Source organism: Nelumbo lutea, chromosome 7 (assembly GCF_056320005.1).
Source record: "Nelumbo lutea isolate HS-2025 chromosome 7, American lotus-T2T, whole genome shotgun sequence".
NCBI lineage: Eukaryota > Viridiplantae > Streptophyta > Magnoliopsida > Proteales > Nelumbonaceae > Nelumbo > Nelumbo lutea.
Genome location: NC_142690.1, coordinates 8,656,627 through 8,684,082, shown reverse-complemented (window position 1 = coordinate 8,684,082; position 27,456 = coordinate 8,656,627). Strand labels below are relative to the sequence as shown.

Below are 27,456 nucleotides of genomic sequence, written 5' to 3'. Positions count from 1 at the left end.
GGGTTTTAACTGCACTGTTTTTATGAAAATACAAGTATGTTCAATAGAAAACCTTGTTTTTGTACTTGTACTCTTCCCACATTGAGCCTAAATGGCTGATTTGTAATTGATTCAATCAGACTACCCAGGTCTTTTTGTAATGATTTTAGTTGATTTAAGATGTCTAATAATATTTTCAAGGCGGCTTTAGTATTCAAGATAAATATTAGCAAGAGTGAGATTTTGAAGGCAAAGGATGCTCATAACTTAGAGGACTTCCTTTAAATTTTCTTTTATATTTTCTTTATCCAACCAGATGCAATAGCTTTTCGGTTTCTTGTCTTTTTTCTTTTTCATACCTTTTGTTACTGATGTGGGGCCCACATGGCTGATTTGTGTTTTGTTGGTGTCGGTCTTTCATGTTTCCACTATACATATCTATCATTGAGTATTGCATGTATAGTTATGCTATTATTTTGGTTGATGAAAAGAAGGGATGGGAACAGAATTTGCAACAAAACAGGTTCAAAATTATGCTATTATTATCTTGATTAATGAAAAAAATGATTGAGAATGAAATTTGTAACCAAATGGGTTAAAATTTATTCTCATTCTTGCTACGAAAAGAATTCATTTTTAGGAAGAAAGTGTTTAGTTCATGGAACTTATTTCTCATTCTGCCCATTTTCACTCATTCTTTCCATCTTAGAATTTCATTCTTGGTAAGAATTAGAAAGAATAGAGTTGAACCAAACATGGCCTAAATGGCTTAAAGGCACAAATGGAACTGAAAACGTTGGTGGAGAAAAGAACAAGGTAATGCTCCACTTTCTGAAATTGTCTTCTTGAAGCCATTTTGTATACGATGCAAATAATGGGGCATAGAGAAAATGCTTTGTATGATTAATCTTTGAAGGAATGCCTATATTAATGTGAACTATTGAAATTCACAAGATGAACTGTGACCGTAAAAGGAATACACTCACCTATGTCATCCCATTGTTACACAATGCCTGGCATTGAGCTATAACCATACAGCAAACCCTCTCTGTGCATCAATTTAATAAGACCCTGCTTTATCATTGATCTCCTTTCTGACCCACTTAATAATAACCAAGAAAAACGGGCAGCAGATGTGGTCTTTCTTAAGAAGTGGAACAGGCTCCGTTAATCCAAGTAAATAGACTTGCTCATATTATAGTGCTTGCTCCTTCCATTGGAGTGGGATAAAAATGATTATGTTTAGAAATACAGGGTCCAAACAAGAGAGGTACTTTGATCTTAGAGGGTGTTCTTTTTTTTTGGATTTTGAGAGGGGGGAAATCGGTCAATGGGATTTTGGTTCCCATTGACCAAAAACCTCATGTTCATTTTTCAGATTTATGTGGGGACCAGGGAAAGTTAATTTTCCTATGTACCACTTACCCGGGTAAGTGATACCCATCTCCTAGGGAGACGGGATCTGCTCCTCACGAATGGGCACCTCACATGCACATCCACCATGCATTGAGAACATCTCCCGTGAATAATAATTAATTAGTACGAGATGTTCCCAATGCATGGTAGGATGTGCATGTGAGGCGCCTGTGAGGAGCAGATCCCGTCTCTAGAAGGGTAAATAACTTTCTCACCTAAGGGGAAGTTGCTAACACTTGAATGGGACAAAAATACCCCTTTTAATAATGGATTTTTATGGCTAAAATGGTCATTACCTTATTTATCTAGGAAATAAAATAATATGGGTAAATGAACTTACCCAGATAAGTGTCCCCAGAAAAAAACTTACACAGGTAATTGCGTTTACCCGGGTAAGTAACTTACCAAAAAGCAAACGAGGCCTTAGAGGCATTAGCCTCTTCAATGGGACCATCAAATCCCAAATGCAGGTTTTCCTGATTGAGATGTATACCTCATACTCAACCAGTTTGGTGTTCACTTGAGTTACCATCAAGTTGCAATTTCACTTTATTGAATGAAATATTCAATACATGATTAAGATGAAATGAAGAGTGTAGCACCTCAAGAAAAGGTTCCTCTTTTGTAGTCATGTCTGGTTACAAATTCTGTTATTTTCTTGTGCCTGATCTTCACCTGATACAATGTGAAATATTGATTCAAGTGAAACATTGACCCTTAGTCTTTTCCTCCTTTTCTCTTATAATGACAATAGGAATTATGTTACATGTTTTTATCAAGATGACCAAGCTGGCAAGGTAGGCTCAAAATCAGGCAATCCGAGAAAAGTAAATAATAAAGCATTAAAGCACTTAGGAGACAAGAAGGGCTGAGCAGTAGCTATTAGTTCTAAAGAAACTACTAGTATTGCTTTTCCAAGAAAGAAAGAAACAGAAAAAGAGGGTTTTAATGGAAAGGCAATTTAGTCAATACGATTCATTTGGACAGCAGTAAACAATCTCCATTAAACCCAGATAATGGAAACCAGCAAAATAGTTCATATATAAGGCGAGTAGAGTCATATGATCATGTTAAGTTGTTAACCCCTCCATCATCTGCTCCAGAGGCTGCCCACCCTAAACAACCTCCAGTGTGTACCCTGTACTCCAGAGGTGCAATTACCCTAGTTGGGACTTGGGAGGCCAACCCAAGGGCTGCGTTTGGAACGGCCTCTAATAAGAGCTTAAGCGTTATTGCCTATAAACACCCAAAAAGTCCAACAAGCGCATTTAGAAGAAGCAAAATTTTGGGTTTCGGGCTTCTTTCTTACGTTTTGGAGAAGTCCTTTTACAAAGAAAAAAAGTGCTTATTCAAAAGTTCAACAACTGCTCAAAATATATTTATCTAATAAGCAATTATTGAAAAAGTGCTTATTCAAAAACCCGTTTAAAAAGGAAAAGCACCACCAAACACCTACACCGTATGAACTCCAAGTCAAAAACAAAGAATGCAATAAAAAATAAATCATAGGCATTGAAATAAGCCCAGAAACAGAATCGGACCAAATTTAAAACCCTAATCGAGGCCAACTGAAAGGCCAGGTTCAGATTGAGCCCAGATTCACACGGGCAAGAGAAAATATCCATGGATCAAACATCAGACAGAGACCAATGCAGCAGTACACCATCAGCGTAGGTGCAGAGATGGCTGATACTGTCTTGTTGGAGGGGTGGGACCAAAGGTCCAGTACGCAATGATACTCTTTGCCGTGCCTTTGGACGACATCAGGTTCACATTTTCACCAGTATAGACTACTAGAAATGATCAAGACCACCTTTTCAGCATTTGTTCTGATATGTAGTTTTGCTCTGGTAATATCATTTCTCATAGTTAAAAGCTAAACGAACAGCCATGGAGATGGCCCAGCACTCAGAAGTCTCAGAACTCAGCTGCTGCTGGGACTGTCCTTCCTGCTGCAAAAGATACTGTTATTGATCAGTAAACATCACCAAATATTATTTTGCACAAAGTGACCGCTGGCCGATTGAATTGGAGATCCGGACTCTAGCCGATCGATTCAAACTAGTGTTCTCATGCTTGTGCGCCAAGACTTCTCCATGCAAATTTGCCATTAAAAAATGCCTGAGGCCAGGAACATCGATCTCTTCTTGTACTTTATATCACTGATATTTCCGATGTGTGGCTGGATGAATGTAGCTGGGACCAACATTGGGTATTGACCCTTGTAATGCTTAATTGATGAATTTCAGAATTTCTGTGAGTTGGTTCTGGTTGTACTAATCCATATTACACCCATTGTTGTAAGTTGTAACAGGTGTGAAATGGAATTTCTACCTTCCAGATGTTTGTTCATTTAACAACATTTGAGTTGCTACTTGTTGCAGTTGGGTTCTATATCCGTGTGCTTTCCTTGATTGCTTCTCTACCCATGCAAGCTTGTCTCTGTTAGGAGCTTCCAAGAGGAATGATTTGCGATTTGCCATTGTTGGCCCAAAGGTCTCCTCACTCAACAGACTACTTATCAACTTCTCCTGCTCCGACTGTGTTGTGCCTGTTGTTATGGGCAGCTCACACTTCCATACACCTTCCTTCCCGCCAGCAACTTGTAATTTGTTCTTTTACTAATTCAATTACAGCCTTCCAGAAGGGCTATTACATTTCAAAGGGAAAAAACCCATAGGCCGGGATCTTCTTTTCCTTGATGGGGCAATATAATAGAGACAAGGACAAACTGTTCATGCTAAAGAAGAGGACAGCCATGCCTTGCCAATAAAATAAAGTAAAGCATCAGTTGGGAGACCAGAAGATGCATTAAGTCCAACAAATTCATCTCCCCTTGGGCTTGACATTACTTGTTAGCTTTATGCATCATGCCTGTAGACAGCGCCTTGATCAATGGAAAAGGTGGTTTCTTTTTCTTTTCTTTGGTTTGGTTTCAGCATTTTGGCAATCCAAGTGCTGCAAGTAATGGAAGATAAAGAGAGTGTCTGTACTCGGAAAATGAACTCATTTGATAATCAGACGAATCGAGTAGCTCTGATATTAATTCACTTCTACAAAATTAAGGTTTTCATCCATGTTTAATTAAAGGTCGTAAGATCATGCTTGTGTGAACCATGGTCATCACATCTCAAGTAGTAATTGGGTTAGCTTGCTTTCTCATCTTATTGAGTTAAAAGGCTTTGCTGAAAGTCCTACCCTAGCTAGTTACTATCACTCACCATCATTTCCCCTCTAATGAAAGGGTTATGAGGAGATGACTCTGGTTGACCCCTTGTACACGTTTTGCCTCTTTTGTGATGGAATCCTTGAATTTACATCAGAACAAATAAAGGGTTGAAAAATGGTCAATTTATTTGGTGGTTAGAAGCTAACAATGATATGATGCGACTGCATAAGGATCAAACGGTCTGTAGAATGTAGTGTCCATGACAAAACCAGCACCACACCACTCATCCATTACTCACTCAATTAATGAGGCTCACCAAACACCAAGCCCCAAGATTAAACTTTTAAACAGACTGGAGGGTTGAAAGCTCTATTATATTGCAGATAGGATAACTTTATCAGTGGCAAGTTCTCATATCAACTTCACTCTTATCTTTTGTGTGCTACAACTTTAGTAAGGCCATGTTTGGGAGTGTTTAAGTTAAAAATAAGTGTTTATTCAAATAAGTACTTATTTATATTTGGCACCCAACTTTTTTAAGTGCTTATTTTTAGAGGTGTAAAGTGGGTTGTGGCGGCCTATGCAAAGTGCGGGCTATGCCGTGTTGGCCCGTGGACCATCACAGGCCATGCTACCCTCCCCAATGAAAAATTCAGAATGACCTAGGCCTGTGTAGGCCCGTGCTGTGATGTGTCGTGCTGCAGGCAAAGCTTTGGGCCAAGTTGGGCCGTGCATCGGGCCAAAGCTATTTATTTTAAAAAATTTGACAAAAAACTTAAAATTTTAATTTTATATGAATTTTGTGTATACAATTGCTTATATATACAATAATTAAATAAACTAGTGTAATAAAATAAAAAAAAAAATATTTATTTTATTAATATATTATTATATAATTATAATTTATATAATATTATATAAATAGTATATATGGGTCGTGTCGCGGTGCCAGCTCATGGACCTAAAACCCCAGGCCCAGCATGGCCAACATTCCTAGCACGGCCCGATTTACACCTCTACTTATTTTATATTGGGCATTTGGTAGTCTTTTTCTCTAATAAGCACTTATAAGCATTTGTGACTATTTTGTCCTTCATTTGCTTTCAAATTTTCAAAATATACCCTTTGAAAGCACTTTTACGAAACACTTTTATAAAAATACTTTTATAAAAGTGCTTTTACAAAAGAACTTTGATAAAAGTGCTTCTATAAAAGTATTTTTATAAAAGTGCTTCTGTAAAGGTGCTTTTGTAAAAGTTTTTTTATAAAATTAAAAGTGCTTTTATAAAATTCAATTAGAGCTAATTTTATAAGTGGTGTTTTAAAATTCAACCAAGGATAATTTTAGAAGAAAAAAATGAATAAGTGCTTATTGTATAAACACTTAAAAAAGATGGGAACTTGAGCTTAAAAAATAATCCCTTATTTTAAAATAAACACTTATTTTTAAGCACTTCCAAACATAGCCTTCTTAAGTCTAGGAGGAGAAAGAGAATAACCTCATATACAGCTGAAAGGGGCCTTAGATGCTGATAAATAGACTCTCGTTTTCTTTATTAGCAAGTAGTAACTAGACTAGATGGGCCCTGTCCACATGCAGAAATTAGTGCATGAGCAGAAAAGAAAAAGGGTAAAAATAAATAAATGTTGTCGAGAAAAAAAAAATGAGATTCCTTCTAAAGTTTTGAGATCTGGACCTTTCTAAACTAAAAGTCTCATGAAGCCCTGCATAAGTCCCAAAGCTTCTTCCTTCCGAGACGGGCTTCAGTCAGGGCAAATTCATGCCCACACCGTTCTAACAGCCTTTCCCAACCTTGTTTTGAGAATAAAGGCTGTCCTGACTGAAGCTCAACTCCTTCCTTAAATGGGCGGGTTAATGCGATGTTGTTTTACAAAATTCATTTAATATTTAAAGGTAACCCTTAAAATAAGCAAGGCGTACACCAGATGAATCATGAATGAACCTGCTGTTTACAATGATATAATAGTCCCGTACTCCCGGCTATCCCGGGTCCTGGGTCAGACAGAATACGGACCTAACCTTTTTCCATTCTGATTCTTCACAGATAATTAAATAAATACCCAACGCAAGGATTACAAAGTCAACCATTTAATACACCAGATCCAAGAATCATGCTTAGACCCGGTTCATGTCTTAATTATTCAGTTCTAACCTAATTAAACTTGAATCGGTCCTTGTTGGACGGGCTTACCATACATTATGGTTTGGAAAATCAAATCGCTTTGACTGCTGATTTTTGGGTCAAATGGTCCAACTGTACCCCAAGTCAAATAGTTTGAGTTTAAAGCCAAGCCCAGAGCCACAAGCAGTTCCGAGTCAAGTGGTCCGATCCAGTTTTAAAGCCATGCCTTACAGTATCAACCAAATTTTCTTACTTGTTTCTTTGCTCCTTTGCTTCGTATCTTGCTGATGCTGCTTTCTTCGCATGCTGGCTATCTCGTGCAATCAATGAAAAATTCCTTCACTTTTAGCTTAGTTAGCTAAGGAAGCCTAATTATCCAGGCACTCTGCTAAGATATGGATCACTAATGACAAGCATGGCCTTCTCCGTAACGTAAGTTAAATCCATACATCTGAGCACCAAACACTAAGTACACTTGTAAAACCATATTAGGAATGGCACGAGGGCGGATTCAACCCAGGATCATATTCCTATCCCCACCCTGATCCTTGTCGGGGTTAAAAGTTGTCCTCCATCTCCATCCTCAATGGAGTTAGGTTCCCCATAGGGACCCAAATCCCCCAAAATTTTTTACTAACAATATTTTTGGGAAAATAAATTTACTTAAAATAAAAGAAAATTTTAAAATATAATTAATATTTAAAATATATTTTGATAAATAAATAATATATATTTAATTGGAGTTGGGGCGGGGTAGAGACTTAATTCCCATCCCCAATCCCGATTCCCAACCCCGATTGGGGATTCCTATTAATCCCCATCCTTGTCCCCACCCCCCACCATATATTGTTAATTGTCATCCCTAAACCATAACCTACAGACCTTGGATGGGCTTAAGATTCAAATTATTGATATGATATATTTAATTCTCATTAAATTATAATAGTAGGTTCAGCTGCATTCCCATACCAACGTAGATTATAATTTGATGGGCTTAAGATTCAAAGTATTGATATGATATGTTTAATACTCATTAAATTATAAGAGTAGGCTCATCTGCATTCCACATAACAATATGTATGGTATGTTGGTTGCAATGTATCATACAAGCCATTAAAGTAGATTTTGTCTTTTGACCAATATTATTGATGCATTTTTAAGATTTAGGGAAATTGTCTAAAACTTTGACTTTTCAGCATTTCTCTTAAACTCATCATAACTTTTCAAAACATCCAGGGAACCCCATATAGTGAGTTTTTTTTTTTTTTCAAAACTCACCACCCATTAAAAAACGGTTAATATTCACTAATAGAAGTTGTTTCTCATGACCAAACTGCCCATGAATTAGAGAAAATGGCTCATTTAGTGTTAGATTTATTCTCCTAAAACTTCTCTCTCTCCCCCCCCCCTCTCTCTCTCTCTCTCTCATTTTGCCGATCTTCTCTTTGCCTCTGTCACTCAGAATTTCCAGCCCTGCACCATCTCTCTCTTTCTCTTCACTTGGGTCTCTAGATGCCGCATCGATCATCTCGCTCAGATCTTCTGGTCATTCATAGTCTCTCTCTCTCTCTCTCTCTCTCTCTCTCTCTTCTCTCTCTCTCTCTCTCTCTCACTTAGATATCTAAGGTAGACGTCACACCACCCTCTCTCTCTCTCTCTCTCTCAGATCTATAGTAGATGGGCGCCACACCGCCCTCTCTTTGCTTAGATCTCCAAGACGCCACACCACCCACCTTCACTCATATCTATAGTAGGTGGGTGCCACACCGCTCTCTCTTTGCTCAGATCTCCTAGATGCCGCATCACCCTCCCTCACTCATATCTACAATAGGTGGGTGCCAGACCACCCTCTCTTGCTCGAATCTATAATATGTGGGCACCACACTCTCTTTGTCTATCGCTTAGATCTACTGTTTGAAGGTCGTTGCCACACCACCACTATCCCTCTCTCACTCGCTCATATTTCTGCTTTGAAGATGTGGAGGAACAAATATAATGATAAAAAAAACTTAGAGATTTCTAGTGTTTTGAAATATTTGCATTGTATTGTAAATTTTTACAACTTGAATCTAGAATGTAAAACTTCATTGAGGGCTTTATAAATTTATGCAAAAATAATTTTGTAAATTTTTATCTGATTGTCTAAAATATTTTTTGAAAATTTATTGCAATGTCCCTTGGAATATTGAAATACTTTTTGAAAATTTTTGTTTGGTTATGCTGAAAACTTTTATCATTTTATTAGTTTATCTGCAATTTTTTATTTTTCTAATATATATATATATATATATATATATATTATTTAATAATGAGCATTTCTTTCTTTTCTAAAATTTTTAATTTTTTATCACTTTATTTATTTTTTGTAACTGATTTGTTTGAAAAAAAATTATCATTTTCTTGTTTTCTATAATTTATTACTCTTTTCTATGTAATTTTTTCATTTGATGTATATTTAGACTTCCTATTTATATCCAATCTCTATATTTTTCGAGTTTTTTTTTGTCTTTTTCAGTTTTAAACTTTCTTGTTTTTTTTTTTTGCATTTTTAATGTTTTATTATAATTTCCAATGTTTTTTATAATTTCTATTTCTTTACATTTTTTTTTTCTAGAATCTATAAATTTTCCTGTATTTTTTTATATTTATTTCACTTTCTGTATTTTTTCTATAATTTTGAGTTTTTTTCTACAAATTTTATTTTCTAGCTTTGTTTTTCAATTTCTATATTTTCTATAATTTAAAAATAATTTTTATTTTGTTTGTAATTTCTATAATGTTTTATATTTTTTACAATTTCTGATTTTTTATGTATTTTATGTTTGAAAATATGTATACATTTTATATTTTTCTATAAAAGATCAAATAGTAATATATTAACACCAATTTAATCTGTTTAACGTCAAATTAGTGACGATAAGTTTTAGACATTTTGAAAAGTTATAATAAATTTAATAGAAATGCTAAAAGTGATGGTGAGTTTTAAACACTTTCCCTACCATATCCTAGATTACCTTAGATGAATTCCCATGTATCTCTTAAAATCTGTATTGGGCCCCACACACAAAGTTTTAGCACTGTGTTAGGAATTGAAAGGAAGCGCATACAATTCTGAACATGCCTGCTGGAAAAGTAATTTGGATTTTGGACGGTCCAGAAACGGAACAGAAATTCAACAAGCAATGAATGCAGAATGTAGATGCAAGCAAGGGGTTGGTCGTCTCGTTGCTGAAGGAATGAATGATGCTGATGATTTGGCCATTTGGGAGGCCGAGCTCTCTCGGGTCAAAGACGGCAAATTTTTCTCTGTCGACGGTGATGTTACACCTTTTTCCCCTTGAAGCGCTTGGTTTCTCCCTGATGGTGTAGCCTGGCTGGATATTGGGATTAACAACCAGAGAGAGAGAGAGAGGGACGTATCTCTATCACTATATGTGCTTGGCAACTAAAATATGAATTTTCAGTAATGGAGAAGTGAAGATGAAGAATGCAGCACATGCAAATGTGAAGTTATGAGCTGTAAAGCCATAACTTGAGGAAGGAATATAATTCCTGACTTGTTGCTTCTGGGTAGGGACACCCTATATTTTGTTTCAGGAATCAGGATTGAACCATCCCTATCACACCCTCTTCCCGTGTGTAACCAACTGAACTCTAGCATTGTCTGTTGTAGTCCGTATTTGCAATAGGGTCGTTTGTTTTTGCCATTTGGTTGGCTTCTGGATTGAATGACCTGATGCAGAAAACAAATATTCTCTTTCAAGATCCACTTTTACCTTCAAAGGTTTTGCATGTTCTGAGCATGTCTAACAGCATTAGAATGTAGTACTCAATACAAGAAAAGACCCAAATCGTCCCCATTCCAGGTTTACCCGCAACCCAAAAGATAAAACAACATAATATGAACAAATGCTTTCAATTGAATGGTATGCATGTAGTGGATGCTTCTCAAATGCACACTTAATATCTACAGATTTTGTATTAAATATCAATTGTTCTAACTTCACAACCCAGTTTTCCAGAGGCAATTAAAAAGAGCCTCATATAAAGAGTTTGTATTGTTTTCATTTTTTTTCTAGCAAATGGGTTACAAGCACCATCCCCCAAACCTCAAACCCATGCCAACTCTGATGAAGGTGGGAATAGATCCAAATTCACAACCACCAACTGAAACTTTACTGGTCAGCGAGTTGGCGTTGCAACCTTCACCAGAGTTGGTATCTTACCAGGTAGAAATGCTTTGATTATGGAGATAATGACAAGTACGATGTACGTATAACATAAAATAATTCTTCACATGCTTGCGTGAAAGGTACAAACAAAGAATAGGAGTTAATTATTAATTGTATGTACAATTTATGTACAGGCATGCACATGGTATTAACAAAGACTGGATAGTGGAGAGTATTTTATTAATGAGAAAGATACAAAATATAACAATGTAGTAATTTATATCCCCATGGAATTTTCATGTATTATAAGAAAATTCAAGATTATAAGGATGATGGGTATATTTTGTTTCCTACTACAATCATTATACTATTAGAGATTACCAAGTATAGAATTATAAATCATGAGCACCCACTGTTTTCGGTTAGCAATTGCAGTGAATGATGTGGTCTAACAAGTTATTTAGTTGGTCTAGGAAGAAAGATCTAACACTCTTAACAAATCAAATGTACCAACCAACAACTTGGTCCTTATTGCATCAAAAGTCAGCATGGAATTGCTTAGGTGGAAAGTGTAAGAGATGACAATTAAAGAAATCATGGTGAGAAAAGCTAGATTCAGGTTATTAACCTCACAGAAACTTAGTCACAACCCCATAACCAGGATAAATTGTTATAGATCAAAGAACATATTCTTCTCAAGGGAAGAAGCAAATATTATAATCAGATCCAGATGACAATGCTGCTCCACTTGTCATGAGAATCTCAGTTCAGTGTCTCAAATAATATGATAGTACTGTAGATGAATGAAATTATTGTTTAGCAACTGTTAAAACACATGGAAACCAAAACAATAATAGCCATAACAAGAATAATGACAGATGCCAACAAATGTTTATCTATTAATTTCTTCTGAAAGTACAAAGATGCAAAGAAAAAAAAACCTTGAAACAAGTTCAAGGTACCCGATCTTTTAGATGACTATCCTATATTACTTGCAGTCAACTCTTGTAATGTCAGATTTTGTCACCATCCTTGCTTTGTTATATATATCCAAAGATGTTAGGTGTTCAGCAATTGATGTCTCTCAGTACTGCTGGAGTTTTGACATTGCTCCATCTTATCCATCACATGCCCACAAGAAGTAAACGAAACCCACGATATAAGCAGATCCATGTTGATTAATAGAACAGCCATATGAAATACACCATCAAAAACTTCTAAACAAGCACCGAGAAACCATTCCGTGAATATATGACATCTTATCAACCCTTTGAAGCCTTATATATAAGCTCTCTTTTCCATCATCACATAAAAAGTTGCAAAATATCACACTTTGGAGCCTGATATATTGGCTCAGGACTTATTAGCCTCTAGCATTTGAGCATTAGGAGGGACCATCACTCAGAATTCAGAATCCAGGCTGCAGATTCATGCTTTACATCTTGAAACTTCACCAATACCATTGTTCCCAATAATCAGAGATGGGTATGCCATAAGAAATTACATGCCAGGCCCAAAACCAGAGACAAGATACAGTGCAACTTTTCAAACTAAGAAATTATACTGATCTAATGGAGTGGTAATAAAACTATTTATATAAATTACAGAAATCTTTTATCTAACATTTATCTACATCCAATTAATGGTTAACTGGTAAAGTTCCATCTGAATTCTAGTACTCTTTTCAAGAGATACAAATAAAAGTGAAAGAAACAGAGTATAAAATTTGAGTCACAAAATCCTGCCAAATATCCAGTATAATAGATATTAACTGGTTTACATTGTACAGAGATGCTAATCCAACAATAAAAACAAGATAATGATGATAGCAAACTGTAAACAGGGAGAACTAAAGAAATACACATCAAAATTCAACAGAAGAACAGAACAATTACTGATGACTCAAATGTTTCAAGTTCTACGTAAGTTAAATGAATTTAGCATTTCCAATAGCCTTAACATTGGGAATAAGATAACATAAAATGAAAATGAATAGGAAAAAAACAGATCAAAAAATTGAAAAGGAACATCAGAGATGTGCCAATCCTTTTAAATCTGTGATGATAATTCAACAACACAATAATTTATGAACATAAAAGGAGGCCTTTGAGAGAAAGCCTTACATAAATGAACTACTTACTACTCTACACCAATGTGATGTACCAGAATGTGAAGGATGTGAATGTAAGCCTTGTTCCCTTGTCAAATTGCAACAAGAGATGAAAATGGCCATTCAACTAAATATCAAGAAGAACTAGACAGGGTCTCTTGCTTGAGCACTAGCTGCCCTGTTATCCTGACAATCAAACCCATTCCTTCTAGTAAATGTCTCTAAGCTTCCTCCAACAGTTCGATTTCTCCTTAATCGGGAGATGCTATCTCCATCATAACCATGAGCGACAGACTGAATTTTCCGCCTGCCAACAAATCCCCCGCTTCCCATTCTATAGCCACAGCCCTGCATTACTACAGGAACAGACTGAGCTCCATCTGCCTCACCCTGGAAACTGGAATCTCCTTCCCTCCCCGCCAGGAGGTCCATTAAATTGTTCCTTGAACCAAAGCCCAAATCAGAGTATACCCTTCTGGAATTTCTCAATTGCCGAGAACTTTTCGTATCCCCCACGTCTCCACTCTCTCCTCCTTGCTGCCTTGACCTTGAACTCAAATGGGTCGCTTCGGGTCCAACAGGGCGACCCACTGCATCTACCATCATGCATGGATTAACAGAGAAGCCATTCCATGAATGGAATGGAATCGTCTTACTCAGAACAGTAAGGTACTCGACTATCTCCTTCATCGTAGGGCGACGCTCCTTGCTTGACCGCACGCACTTGGCTGCGAGCACCGCCAGTTGCTTCCCCACAGAGGGGTCCTTTGGAGGAGGAATTCTTGGATCATAGACGGCAAGAAGCTTCCCTTTCCGAATAAGTGGTACAGCCCAGTCGACAATTGAAGGAGGAGAATACCCAACATCGATTGCCTTCCTACCACTGATAATCTCCAACAGGAGAATACCAAAACTGAAAACATCTGTCTTTGTACTCAGATTATCCGGCGTAACATAGCAGGGATCTAGGTATCCGATTGTGCCGGCAGGCGGCGTCGACCGGAGTCGGAAATCATCAACATGGCAGCGCAATGCCAGACCGAAATCACCCAACCGAGCATTGAAATTTCGATCAATTAAGACATTAGCTGACTTGATATCTCTGTGAATTACCGGAGGAATGGACGAATGAAGGGTATCGATAGCCTTAGCAGTCTGAAGGGCAAGCCGAATTCTTCGACCCCAATTAGGCGGACGAGGACTGGTATGAATGACGTCGTAAAGGGTACCGTTGCTCATGAACTCCACGACCAAAAGCCGGTCCTTTGAGTCGTTGGTGAACCCCACCAAATTCACAAGCCGAGGGCTGTAAAGCTTGGAGAGGATATCAATCTCGTTGTCCACTTCATTAGTGCTGTCCGCCGACGACGCAACGTGTAGGGAAGCGCCTCTAGAGGGTTTCTTCACAGCCACGAGGCGGCCACTCCGGAGCACCCCTTTGTAGACGCAGCCATGGCTACCTCTACCCAGCAGCTTCTGCTCTGAGAAACCACTTGTGGCTGCTTCAAGGTCACTATATTCGAACTGTTGGATTTTAACGGGCTTCTCTGATTCTTCCTTGTGCTTGTTCTTCTTGGCTTTAGAGGTGGTGGCGCCGCTGCTGGTGGCGCAGTGGGAATTGGCGGTGAGGATGGCAGAGTCAGCTCTGCAAGACAGATACCCCATGAAGTTCGGATTGGAGAATCCTTGAGAGAGGAGAGAGAGACCAAAACATCAACAAACAAAACGAGGGAAAAGTTTAAGAGTTGGGCTTGGGGGGCTGCAAATCCAAATGTACTTGATCTTGTGAACTGTGCTAAAACTACAGGATAAAGAAATTTATCAAGTAATATGGGGATTGGGAATCTGTTCAATGTTCAATGCTCATGCCCACTGGATAGAGGATGCCGAGTGAATTGGAATCATAGGTTTACCGGTCTCCCCTACTATTCAACTCTATAAACCATAACTATGGTATATCATACCAATCGCCCATATTTTGTCCTATATAATTGACTCTTGGAGGATGTCAGATTGCCAGGATGGGGATAGGAGCTTGGAGCTGGAGGATAATAAATTTTCTTGTCAATATATGAGATAGTGGGTCCAGATTTTTGAAGGGCACAGATGGGACTCTAGCCCATTGGATTAGAATCTCTTTAATATTTGGGTTTTGATTACTATAGTAGTATAGTATACAAAAAAAGAACTACCCTAAATAGGAGATTCCAATCCAATGGTTTTGCAATATTTTAGTGTAAATGCAGCAAAAATTACAACTTGATCTATAAAATATTGCAACAGTGAGATACTGGACAGATCCGGTAATTGATTGGAGTGACTTTTTGTTCTATAATTACTACGTTTTTGTCACCATGATTTCTCTTTTCTCATCTGTGATTATAGACCATGGAAATTGTACATGAAAATTCAATAGATTTGCTTTTTCTTTTCATTTTTTATTTAATTCTTTTTGACAGTCATTAACTGTTTGGTTGGTCAAAGTGAAGCAGTAACCTCTATTAAGCGGTCCTTGTATGGCCAGAGGCCCGCAGGCCGCGGCACTTTACTATGTTGTAAAAGCTATTGGTCGGTCGGGCTGCAAGGGAAAGCTTTAAGACTTAGCCTGACAGGCCCGGGCCCAGATTTTTTTGTAGATTTAAGCTAGCCCAAGCCGGAGTTCAGCCTGAACCTGAATCTTGCCTGAAATTCCTCAATCCTGGTGGGCTGGCCCGTTTATCGGGGCTTCAGCCTTCAGGTTATTAAACCCTCTGCCCTGTAAATTCATGAGACGACGAAGGACGAACTACCTTTCCGAGGAGCTGATGGGCCCGGCTCGCCGACTGTGTCTCCGAGGACTCGGTGGGATCGCCGGGATAAAAAGACAGTGATGCCAGCCACATATAAGACAACGGGAGCAGGAAACCAGGAAAGCAGGCGGACGGTACAAGTTGATACCGGATGATAGGTACTCGAATAATGATGAGTAAACATTATTAGAATTGAAGGTCTGAAATTAGTAGGCTTGGGCCCAGCACTAATATGGGCTTGGATTGGTTGGCGTCTTGGCGATGCCTAAGAGAGCTTCTGGAGGAAACAGACTCGGAGTAAAAAAAATTTCACCCTATCAGCTTTAATAGCAATAATGTAATATAAGCTATCAAGGTCTATACTAGTAAGCTACATATATGATCTAATGATCCAACAGCTACATCAATTGCTATGATTTGATATGAGCAGAGAGATGTAAATGGGTCGGGTTACCCAATAGAACCGGACCAATTGAATCAACTGGTTATTGATTTGTGTCCTGGGTCGTGATTGGTTCTTTCTTTTCCATATCAATTCAGATCCAAATTGGTTATGTTAATATGGGTAAATTTCATAAATAATATATAAAATATTTTGGGTAAAAAACATTTGATTTAGCTTACTATACTCTCATTTTCATTTAGGTTATATAATGAAAATGGGTTGGATTATAATATCGAAAAGGTATGATATCGAAAAAAAATTGAGAGAATGGCCGATATCCCTAGTGTCAGAATTTATAAGTTCAATATACCATTGAGGTAAGTGTCAGCTTGGAATTAATGCCAATTTACGGACGGGCGTAAATGCATAGAGTATAGGTATCGGTCCATTTGAATATTTATAGCCCTGCACTGTGAATCAAAAATCTGCATTGGATAAATCTGTACTTTTCAGAAAAAATTTTCAACCAATCAACCATCATAAAATGCTAATCAGTCAGGTGGTTTTTTATCGAAGTCAGGGGAAGGGGATTTATTGGTTAAAGCTCTTTCGGTATTATTCGTTTTCGGTAGCATAATCTTTTTCCTATCAATAGTCAAAATTGAAGTTTCAACTTTCCAGTCATTATGATGATAGGCTATGTATAGATGACAAGTACAATCGGGACTAATTAGATCCGACCCAACTATACTTTTTCTGAGTCTATTTTATAGAATCAAATTAATAATCGGTTCGGGACTGTTTAGGACTGTATCCACAGTATCCGGATTCCCGAACCAGAGCAGATCCATAATCCATTGACAGATGTAGAGATGATTCATGATTCTTTTGGGATTTCAGATTTGATCTTGGAGCTAACCAACTATTGCAACAGGGTAATTGGAAAATCTCCCAGATCACACATTTTCCTTTTCATGCATGGCAAGTGATGTCTTTTCGTCTTCCTTTTAATAATTTCTTAATGTGGGGTCCTACAAATTCCCTGGAAAATCTTTTCCCCCTGAATATGAACAGCTTCTTCCTAGGTCTGGGCTCTGAACCAATTTGTCATGGACCACATGCAGTAAAGAGCTGGGCCCATTTTCCAGACAACCTTTTCTCACTACTTTCATATTACAGGAATGATTAACAAAAAAGCTCTTCCATGAATGGATCAATCTTTAATGGGTGTGGGCTTTGAAACATTGACATTGTGAGAAGATGGGTTCTCCACTTTACCTTTTCAGGGTGTGCTCAGGAAAACAAATTGGCTGGGCCTAAGCAAGCTTATATGCAAACCGAACCGGGTTTGATTATTAAAGAGGCTGTTGTGTCTCTTGTTCTTGTTTTCTTGGGTAAGAGGGGGTTCACTCTTTGATGTAACCGTTTTCGGCCACGTACCAATGTTTTGTGATGTAAAATTTTTTGGCTAAGTACCTCGTTATTTGACCCGGTGGTGGCGTGCCTTAGGGATGAGCTACTTGGTAGTGAACCGCCTACTGGCAAACTGCTCGGTGGAGACTGCCTGATGGTGAACTGCCCGATGGCGAACTGTCTGGTGGTGAACTGCCTGGTGGCGAACTGCCTGGTGGCGAGCTCCCTGGTGGCGAGCTACCTGGTGGTGAACTGCCTGGTGGCGAACTGCCCGGTGGCGAACTGCCTGGTGGCGAACTGCCCGGTGGCGAGCTGCTCGGTGACGAACTGCCTGGTGGCGAACTGCCTACTAGGCGGCCGATGACTTAGAGAATGCTGGAGCTCCCTGGTGCGGCGCAATCCGACTGCCCTCAGCATGAGGTGGTCTTCTTTCCTTTGTAGGCTGCGGGAGCTGAGGGACCTGCGAGAACTTCATCTTTTCCTCCTCTTTGTAGGTGGCGGGAGCTGAGAGACCTGCGAGAACTCCATCTTTTCCTCCTCTTTGTAGGCGACGAGAGCTGAAGGACCTGCGAGAACTGAATCAGAGGTCCCGGGGGTATTTTCCTAGTGGGGACTCTCCGACGCTTAAATTAGCACTCTTATTGTAGAGAGCTTTGAAGATAATATGAGAGAGCTAGAGAACAAAGGTTACTTCCCTTTTTTCATCCCCCTCCCCTTTGGGGGGTGAGGTCTTTATATACGGGAGTCCTCGCGGGTTAGGTGGGTGAAAAACCTCCAAACGGTAAGACTCGTCGCATCCTGTCAGAACCGGGGTACGGTGGTGAACTCCTCGAGGTCGTCAAGCTGGCGCTTGTGTCAGGCGGCCAGGTCGGCGCTTGGGCCGGGTTGTTAGAGGGGTGCTTGCATCAGACAGCGGGTCAGTGTCTAGGCCAGGTCGTCAAGTCGGCGCCTGTGTCAGTCAGCGGGTCAGTGTCTAGACCAGGTCGTCAAGCTGGCTCCTGTGTCAGTCGGCGGGTTAGTGTCTAGGCCAGGTTTGTCGGTGGGTGCCTTATGGGAGGCTTGACCGGATCATGCGCTAGGCTGGTCCAGGTCGGCCAGGTCATGCAGGCCGCACGCCGCACGCGGCTCGCGCAGCCGCACGCGGCTCGCGCAGGCCGTGCGCAGTTCGCGCAGGCCGCGCGTGCCGCGCAGTTCGTGCAAGCCACGCACAGGTCGCACCAAGCAGGCCAAACTGATTCCCAGATGGGTCACCAACTTCATAAGTTTGTTGGTTGGATATTTTTCTAGTTGTCACGAGGTGCCACGTGTCGGTGAAGGTCCAAATCTGCCCTCATCACTCTTCACTTGCCATACTCCTAGTACACTTGTGGATAAGGATAGATTCTTATTAGTTTGTCTTTTCTGAGGGTCATCAAGTATACAGATACCAAGGTGGCCAGTCTACCTTATCAGGTCTATACCGTTGGGACCTGTGAGTGGGTTGGATCTGCCTAGAATAGAATAAAATTGAAATATTCAGATTTCAGATTCAAGGCTAAGAGGATTAGACGGAGACGGATAGACTGATAGAGAATACTCGATCGAATCGTAGTTGATGACAGTGTAACTGGTAAACTAGAGATATCTTTCCATAATAACAGATAAGATACGTAGCCTAAAGCTGGCTTAATTTCCATAATAACAGTGTAACTGGTCCCTATTTTATATGAAAAGAGATTGGAGAAAGAGTTATAGGATTTTGAGTGTGTGCATGGTAGGAAATAAGATGATATCATGATCTCCACTTTATATTAGAGAATTGAGGTATGAGCCCATGATGAATGTGGTGCAAATTTTGCATCAGATTTTTAGATGAAAAACTTGCACTGTCGGTAAAAGCAAGTGAGACAAACAAACCCATTAAGGATGCATTTGAACCCAACCCAATCCCTCCCTGACACAGTCCCACCCGTTAGTTTATTATACAGAGTGAGAAGTGAGAAAGAGAGATTGCGTTCGGTTTTGGTTGACACAATGGGAAACCATAACTCAACCCATTTAACTTTACTTAATTGGTGGTTTAACCCATGTCCAACACAATAAGTAAATGGGTGGGTTTGGGTGGATTGTGAACGAGTGAGTTGGGTGGGTCGGGATGGATTAATTAGAAATTGGCAAATTGTAACCCCTCCTTCCCTTCTCATGTCATATCATCATTGTTAAATGAATCCATCCCCATGTGGATGTGGCCATGTGATACATAGATCCTGTTCCTTTTTTTCTTTTGCAAGAAATACAATATTATCATCATCATATCTCATCCCAACTATATGGGGTGGACAACATAAATCCTGTTTGGCCAATAAATTTAATGCTGCCAACTTTCTTTTGGGATCAAACCATCCTTATTATTGTTTATGGTTTACCTAACCAGACATCTTTCCCTCAGATCTAGTTAACAATCAATCTTCAAAAGATAGGCCCATGCCTTTGCTTTGAAGAAAACAACAAATTCAGCAATCTCGATCATGGCATGACATGCTAATGAAAAGGCCCAAATCAATCGTTCTATCTTGATGACAGATTGATGCATCAATCAGATGTTGAAATATCCAGGTGGATCAATTAGCTTACCACCTCCTTTGGAACTCTACCAACAATTTGATTAATTGAAACCAAAAACTACTACTCTCCACATGGTGCCCTAAATCACCAATCATATCTTGCATGTCATTTGGATGGTTTGGATTCATTGAGAATCAACTTGATCTTACCACATCATTGGCAGGTCTACAGTCTGAGAATGCAAGACACGCACTGGACAGCCTGGATTGATAATCAACCTAGCTAATTTAGATGTTGGTGCACTGTTAATTCACATTTATTTTCTGGGTGTCATCTTATCTTGGAAATACAGAAACAAAGGCTGGTTTGGGTTTTGGAAGTCTTCTGAAGCATTAATTATTGCTTAAAAGTACATTGTTTTCTCATTCGAAACAGAAGAAGCATATTTTATTCACCAACAGTCTAATACAACAAGCTCAGAACTGACAAACAATAAACAAATCTATGTGGATTACATGCTCAGAAGTCAGAACTGAAAAGAGAATAAAAAATTGTGCACAACCTTAATAATATTTATCCAACCAGCTGTGGAGCTCAGTTGCCAATCAACTGTCTAGAAAATGAACCTTTGACTCTTCCCAAAGCTGCTTTCCTGTGTTGCAGCAGCATAAGCGATCCATTATCTCATCTATGAGCTTCAACCTATCATCTGTGTTCCTTTTGAAGGCAGTTGGTTGACGCACAAAATAAAGCTTTCATATTTTGTATCCCACTATATACTGTTTGCTCACAAGAAAAAAGATGATATATGTAGTAGTTCAACATCTTCACCATTTTCTGCCAATAAATAGTACGCTTTGAACAGAATGTGAAGCAGATGAAGTTTTGTTTTGTAAAGCACAGTGGAAAACACTAAAGGAGGCATTCGCATCTCCTTTCGCATTTATTTTTACCAGTAGCTATATTCAGATATTGTACTCCAAATGCCTAACTTCAGCTTGCCATTGACAGTAAAATAATAAATGAATATTAAAGTTCAGCTAGTTGCAACCATCTCTCCAAACTGCTCCCCATTTTTGTTTACATTGCAGAAAGATGCAATTACTGGTGCTAGAATAAGGAAGCTCATCCTTAAAAGACATGTTTCTCAATTAGAAAAATCTATTCCAAACTTTTTGATTCAAGATAGAGGAGCTTATCTTTTTCCAGATATGGAATCATGTTTTTAATTCAATCACTATAGTTTCACCTCTCTCCTGCCTCCTGACATCCTTCTAAAGTTCTAATACCTAAAACTTTGACTTTCTCTCTTTCACCCATTGCTTTCCTTTCCAGAAAACTCTCTCTCTCTCTCTCTCTCTCCAGTCTCCCCCAAAAAAATCTGCTCTTTTTTTCCCCTGGAAATTCACTCCCAATCTCTAAACTCTATTTGCAGTTAAACTTCATATATTGATTTTAAATAGCTCAATCAATGCATTGAATAACAAAGATGCAATGAAACTGAAGGAGATTATCTCTTTGTTTTTTAATCAGCCTGAGGTAATGGCACCATTGATGCACTTGATCAATCTTTGTCTAGTCCACTTGAATGTAAGAAGATCCAACAGTGAAGCAAACATGAGAACCAACAGCAGTAAAACAGTTCTTGCATGATTTTCTAATCGAAATCAGCACTTTGAATTCTTAAATATGAATTCCTTCCAAACCTGTATTGGGCTTTACAATCTGAAACAAAACATGGAGCAGAAGGAATGGAACGCCTTCGACGGTGCCTACAAGAAGAAATACTTTGATCGTTGTGTTAGTGGAAAGGATGAGATACACGAACCCTGATGATATCTCGGCGTTGCTTATGATGATTTCCTTCTTGTCCGATGATGGAGATGTTTTTGATGGCCGCCGGAGGTGACACTTGTTGCTTTAATGGAACACCTTCGACAGTGGCTTCATTGCCTGTGGATCAACTTTATTCGTAGATATAGGTTGTTCTTCACTAATTGATAACAATGACTCCATGGCCCAATGGATAAGGCACTGGTCTACGGAACCAGAGATTCTGGGTTCGATCCCCAGTGGAGTCGCTTTTCGCGTTTTCTTTTTCATTCTATTTTTAGGAAGTGTTGAAACGTTGGGCAGTCATTAGTAACTGTACTGGCGCTGTCGCTTGGTCAGGCGGTAAGAATGGACTTCAGTTCCAAATCTCTAAGGCGAAAATATATATCCCACATTGGTGCGGTTGACATGAGTCTGATCTCAATCTAAGCCCAATCTTAAAATTGGGCCTAACGCCTGAGCCCAAAGTCAAATCTGAACTATTTAATTTGAGCTCAAACTGCACTAGAATTTGGTGCATTCCAGTTGGATTTGGGTTCATGTTGGTCATTAAATGAACACTAAAAATTGATGATATAAATATATCATATGTGCACAATATGAAAACAAAAAATCTAAGCTCAACTCATATATAATTGTGGGCTGAATCAATTCGTGCACAGATTGGCACACCCAAGTTGCACCCCTATACACAATACATAAGGGGCCGGCTACTTATATGCAAGCTTGGAAGGCTGGAAGCTGGAAAGGTTTTAGTTCATTAGTTGTTAGCCGAAAAGCAGGCACCCATGTGAGTTTTTTAAGTTTTTTCCTCAATTGCATGAAATTCATAGTGGAAGTTTGAAATTTCAACAACAGAATCACTCACACACATGGGCTGGGACCTGAAGGAAATTGGAGACATGGCTTGGTTCAAATAGTCTCTACGAGGACCTCCTATTGGACCGACAGTCTGGAGTCTGGTCAAGGCGCATCATCCTCATTCAGAATTCAGAATCAAAAATGCCTATAACCATCTGACTTGTACCACTCTTCAGAGAAACCCCCCCCCCCCCCTCAACTCCTCCCTGATTTGAGTTTGAAAAGAACTTTTTTTTTCAATGCATTGGGTTGGGGTGGGCAGGGTAAGATAAGAAAATGCGAATACCAGGCCTACGGTTGCAATTTGGATGAATCTGACCTAACTCAACTCGAGTTTTTGCACAGATTAGGTCTGAGTTTTAGAGCTGTGGGCTGGGTTTAGGCTAGAAAATTCTAGTCTGGCTCAAATTTGGGTTGGTTTTGGGTTAAGTCTTGGGTAGCCTGAGCCTGGCCCAACCTAACTTGGGCCCGGCCCAATCCAAACCTGACTGAACAAATACATAAATATTCGTATTAAATTTATATAAAAATATATTTTTTATAATTATATACACGAATATATGTATATATGCATCAAATTCATTTTATAATATCTTCAATCAATTCTACTCTTAAATTGGGTCATAAAACCAAAGATCACTTTATAAAAATATATGATAATAAGTTATTTCAAACCAAACGAATCCACCCAAACCCATTTATCCTGATCCAGCCGTACCCGAGCCCAAACCCAACCCAAATACTATTGGGTAAGGCTCAGGTTAGGCCTGGGGCCTGGGTTGAACTTCAACCGAATTAACCCATTTTTAATCGGATTTACTGCGATTGATGGGATTATACTTGAAGCTTAACTGCTTAGTAATTTGACAATAAACCTGCAACATCTCTCTCTCTCTCTCTCGTCTGTAAGCCACAAGAGTTGCTCGCCAATAACATCTTCCTTTTTTATGCCCAAAGTATCTGTTTTTCTGGGCATGTCAACTTTCTCTTGGCAAATCTTCTTGGACTTCTCTTTCAATTCATCATATAATCCTTGAAGAATAGGATTATTGTTGGCTTAAGCTTTCAGTTTAATTTATTTATGTATGGACCTCTGAAGCATTATAGAGACTCCTATATTTAATTGACATAGGCGGTATGTTGCCAAGTTTCAACTTTACGCTTCCATTCTTGAATATCAATAAATATTTGACAAATAAATCCAAAAGGGTTCAATTGAGCGATTAAGGGCTAGAGTTTTAAAGGCTGACAGCAATATTCTGATGCCTTCTTGTGAACTTAAATCTCTGTACACATAGCATTCAGTAGTACATTAAGAATATTTTATGTACATAAATGTTAAATTTACGAGGAGATGTTCTCAATATGCGGCTGACATATTTTGGTATCAAATAAAATTCACTCTACCATATTTATTCTATTTAATCTCCATCTATCAATACTCAACTATAAAAACTTGAAACAAAATTCACTCTACCTTATAATTTCCATCTGTCAATACTCAACTATAAAAAATTGACTATAAGCAAGCTCATACTGATGGAATTTTTATTAAAATTCAACTAGACCTAAAAAAGAAAATATGTAATTAAATATAAGTAAAAAGAAAGCAATCAAAAATTGAATAAAGATCAATAAGTGTAATAGATTAATGATGATGCATTAGAGATGAATAATCAAACTTATGATTAATCTGATGAGGAAATATATGCATTATAATTTATAACTCCACTAATAACTAATTACATACCCCCACCTCAGGCACAGTAGCTTTGCCTTTTTATAATATTAATATACCTCCACGGAGGCAATGTCCGATGTGGGTCCTCCTCTAACCTACCTTTAGAGCATCCATGATTTGGGTTAAATCTCACTAATTCCATCCATTATCATTGCAAAAGGTCAGAGAATTAAATCGACATAATGAGCATGGGTCCCACTTTTGCCCCTAAAATTTTCAATGAAGTTCCAATTTGATCCAAGCACCAACAGCCATCCAAAGCAAAACCCAGGGTCTCAGCATTGATGTTAGGTGGGCCCCCAGTGATAACACCATCTTTTAGCTCCGGTAAGAAGTACGAACGAACATGGTGTGGCTGGTGTTTCCCAAAGGTCAAATTACTTCACCCAAAAAACAACGTCGTTAGAGCCCAAAACCAGATGTATTTAGGCTCATTGATTAGGGGTCGACCACGTGAAAAGTTGGGCTTGGGCCTGGCCCTCGGGCGTACGAATGAAATGATGGGCTGGACAAGGAGTAGGGGAAGAAAGAGACAGAAAAAGGAATGATTTAAACGTTGGAGCAATTGCAGTACATTATCTTTAATCTTTATCATTTATTTTATGGAGGTTTTAATTTTTACAGATCCAAATCCAATCGACTTTGACGGTGAACCAATAAAAAATTGTGGAATGGACTGAAACATAAATGGACGGCGGATCCACAATTTTAAATGTTATCAAGGCACGCATCGAAGGGTTGAACCACACGACGCCAACAACTCTCATCGAAGCCGGAAGCTACTGCAACCCGACTAGTTAGATGGATGTAATTGTCGAACCCGATCCGGCCCGCCTCGAATACAGTACGTCTACTGTACCTATACTATATTGACATTTTACTATTTAGGGATGTCAACGGTAGGGTTAAGAACGGGTTTACTTTTAACCCTAATCCGATCAGATTTGGACTAAAGAAGCAAAACCCTCGGGTCAAGATGGGTTTACAGTTAAACCCAACCAACTTCATCCTAGATGATCTGTGTTCACACATTAAAGGCGAATTTAGATTAGTTGAGCCCTTTAACTGTTCAACAGGCTGTTGAACCAATGATGAGATTTCACGTCAGTATTAAATTCATGGGCCCCATATATTTAACACCAACAAAATTTTACCATTGGTTCCACAACATGCTAAACAGCTAAAACATTCAATTAAACCTTATTCATTAAAGACATGGAGGGTTCTAGTTTCAGGGGTGAGAGTGCAAAGAAAATCATGTTGGAACAGTATTATCATGAACAGATACTCAATAAATTGGGTGTTGTTCAAGATAGGATGGGCCACTCTTGAATTGATTATTAATGAATTCTAAATAGAACTAGAATTTCACCCATTATTAATTGGGATATTGGGCTTGACCCGATAATACAACAGCTTCATGGTTGGAACTTCACTTTTGAAATATAACCTTAGGCTGATTTGGAAGGAGTACGAATGCAAATATGTAGAGTAAAAAATCTTATATTTTGTGCTATTTTATATGTATTTGCATTTGTATTCTTTCCAAACTGAGCCTTAATAAAAATTACAGTAAATAACGAGTTGTTTATATGTTAATAAAACGACTTTTTTTCAATCAAAATTACCTTATATATGTCTATAAAATCCACCCACTTAAATATAAAATATAAGTAAACCTTCACATATTATTAATTACAAAAGATCGGTTTGGGTCTTAATCTATTTGGAAGAGTAAAAACCAGTCCCAACCCAATTATAATTTTGACACTAACCCAAACTCAGCCTAATACCTTATAGGGAAAAAAAAAAAAAAACACTAGAAGATTAAGAACCTATTAACTTATAGGGAGAATCTCCTCCAAGGGCCAAGGCATCCACAAAACAGATATAGTGAACTAGTGACTCTTGTTTGCTAACCAATTTGCTTCTCGCGAAGGATATGTCTATAATCAATCGTCAATTCGTTCGTTTGGCAGACATTGTAATTCGGCCTAATACTAAATTATGGTTGACTTGACCAGAAACCGACAGGGTCAGCTGGCAATTGGCATGGGCTTACCATTTAACCCTACCCACTGGCATCCCTGTCAAGGAAAATGTGGGAGTGATTTGCACACCACCAATTCTTTATAAATGTGGTTATTCTTTAGCCTGTGTTTGGTTTGACAGAAAAATATGAGAGAAACAGAAACCTGACCGAAGCTCCTCAACAAATTTCACATTCTGTTTCTTTCTCATTTTTCTATCAAACCAAACTCAGCCTAAAGACGTGCTTTTGTTTTAAACAATAATTAGAGATATCCTAAATCATTATTCTTTTTATTATTTTTCTTGTACAAAGGAAAATTGAATTAAATGATTTTCTTCATTTGTATTGTAGCAGTAGTAGGATTGTAGGAACCAGCTAAATTAAATTCTATCTCTATTATACTCAATGGGCCCTATCCAATTGAGGTAGTTCCAATCCATGAGAAGGCCCATTTCACATCATTTCAGAACACAATGAGTGAATTCCAATAATTTTTAATAATTTAAATTGCAATCATCATTATGTTTCGCCCATACTTGAGTTGGGCCCCCAATAAGGAGGTTCCAGATATTGAAACGGATCTCACTACAGACATTAAGGCCAGCCACTCAGACACCTCACATCATTCTAAATCATTTTAAAAATAATAGATTTTAATTTTCATGTCTTCCCTTCACATTTAAATCCATACTTAGGGTGGGCCAAGTCCAACAATTGAGATAGGCCCACCCCACCAGATCTAACTTTCAGTTTAACGAATAATTATAAGCTTTCAATAACTGAAAGAGTCGCATCTTCTTAAAGAATAATTATAAGCTTTCATTTTGATGTTCTCTTTTTTTTTTTTTTTTTTTTTTTTGAGTTCATT

General features: G+C 38.4%; 1 protein-coding gene, 2 long non-coding RNA genes and 1 other non-coding gene across 4 annotated transcripts; 2 read left to right on the top strand and 2 right to left on the bottom strand.

Moving 5' to 3' along the window:
• Window positions 1-2,719: 2,719 nt before the first annotated feature.
• Window positions 2,720-6,575, bottom strand: LOC148844944 (uncharacterized). Its single transcript, XR_016102359.1, has 3 exons — window positions 6,262-6,575; window positions 6,064-6,150; window positions 2,720-4,353 (listed from the first exon to the last, which is right to left on the bottom strand). It is a non-coding gene; the product is annotated as an uncharacterized LOC148844944 (long non-coding RNA).
• Window positions 6,576-6,947: 372 nt separating this feature from the next.
• LOC148844943 (uncharacterized) lies at window positions 6,948-10,491 on the top strand. Its single transcript, XR_016102213.1, has 2 exons — window positions 6,948-7,140; window positions 9,866-10,491. It is a non-coding gene; the product is annotated as an uncharacterized LOC148844943 (long non-coding RNA).
• A 2,298-nt stretch (window positions 10,492-12,789) lies between these two features.
• On the bottom strand, window positions 12,790-15,004 carry LOC148844942 (Protein kinase superfamily protein). Its single transcript, XM_088954900.1, has one exon. It carries the CDS (start codon window positions 14,653-14,655, stop codon window positions 13,135-13,137), a length of 1,521 nt encoding a protein of 506 aa, XP_088811026.1. The 5' UTR covers window positions 14,656-15,004; the 3' UTR covers window positions 12,790-13,134.
• A 7,125-nt stretch (window positions 15,005-22,129) lies between these two features.
• TRNAR-ACG (transfer RNA arginine (anticodon ACG)) lies at window positions 22,130-22,202 on the top strand. The gene has a single exon. It is a non-coding gene; the product is annotated as a tRNA-Arg (tRNA).
• The last annotated feature ends 5,254 nt before the right edge of the window (window positions 22,203-27,456 follow it).

Excerpts from the sequence above, each read along its gene's own strand:
- LOC148844942 (XM_088954900.1), bottom strand. The coding sequence starts at position 14,655 with ATGGGGTATCTGTCTTGCAGAGCTGACTCTGCCATCCTCACCGCCAAT.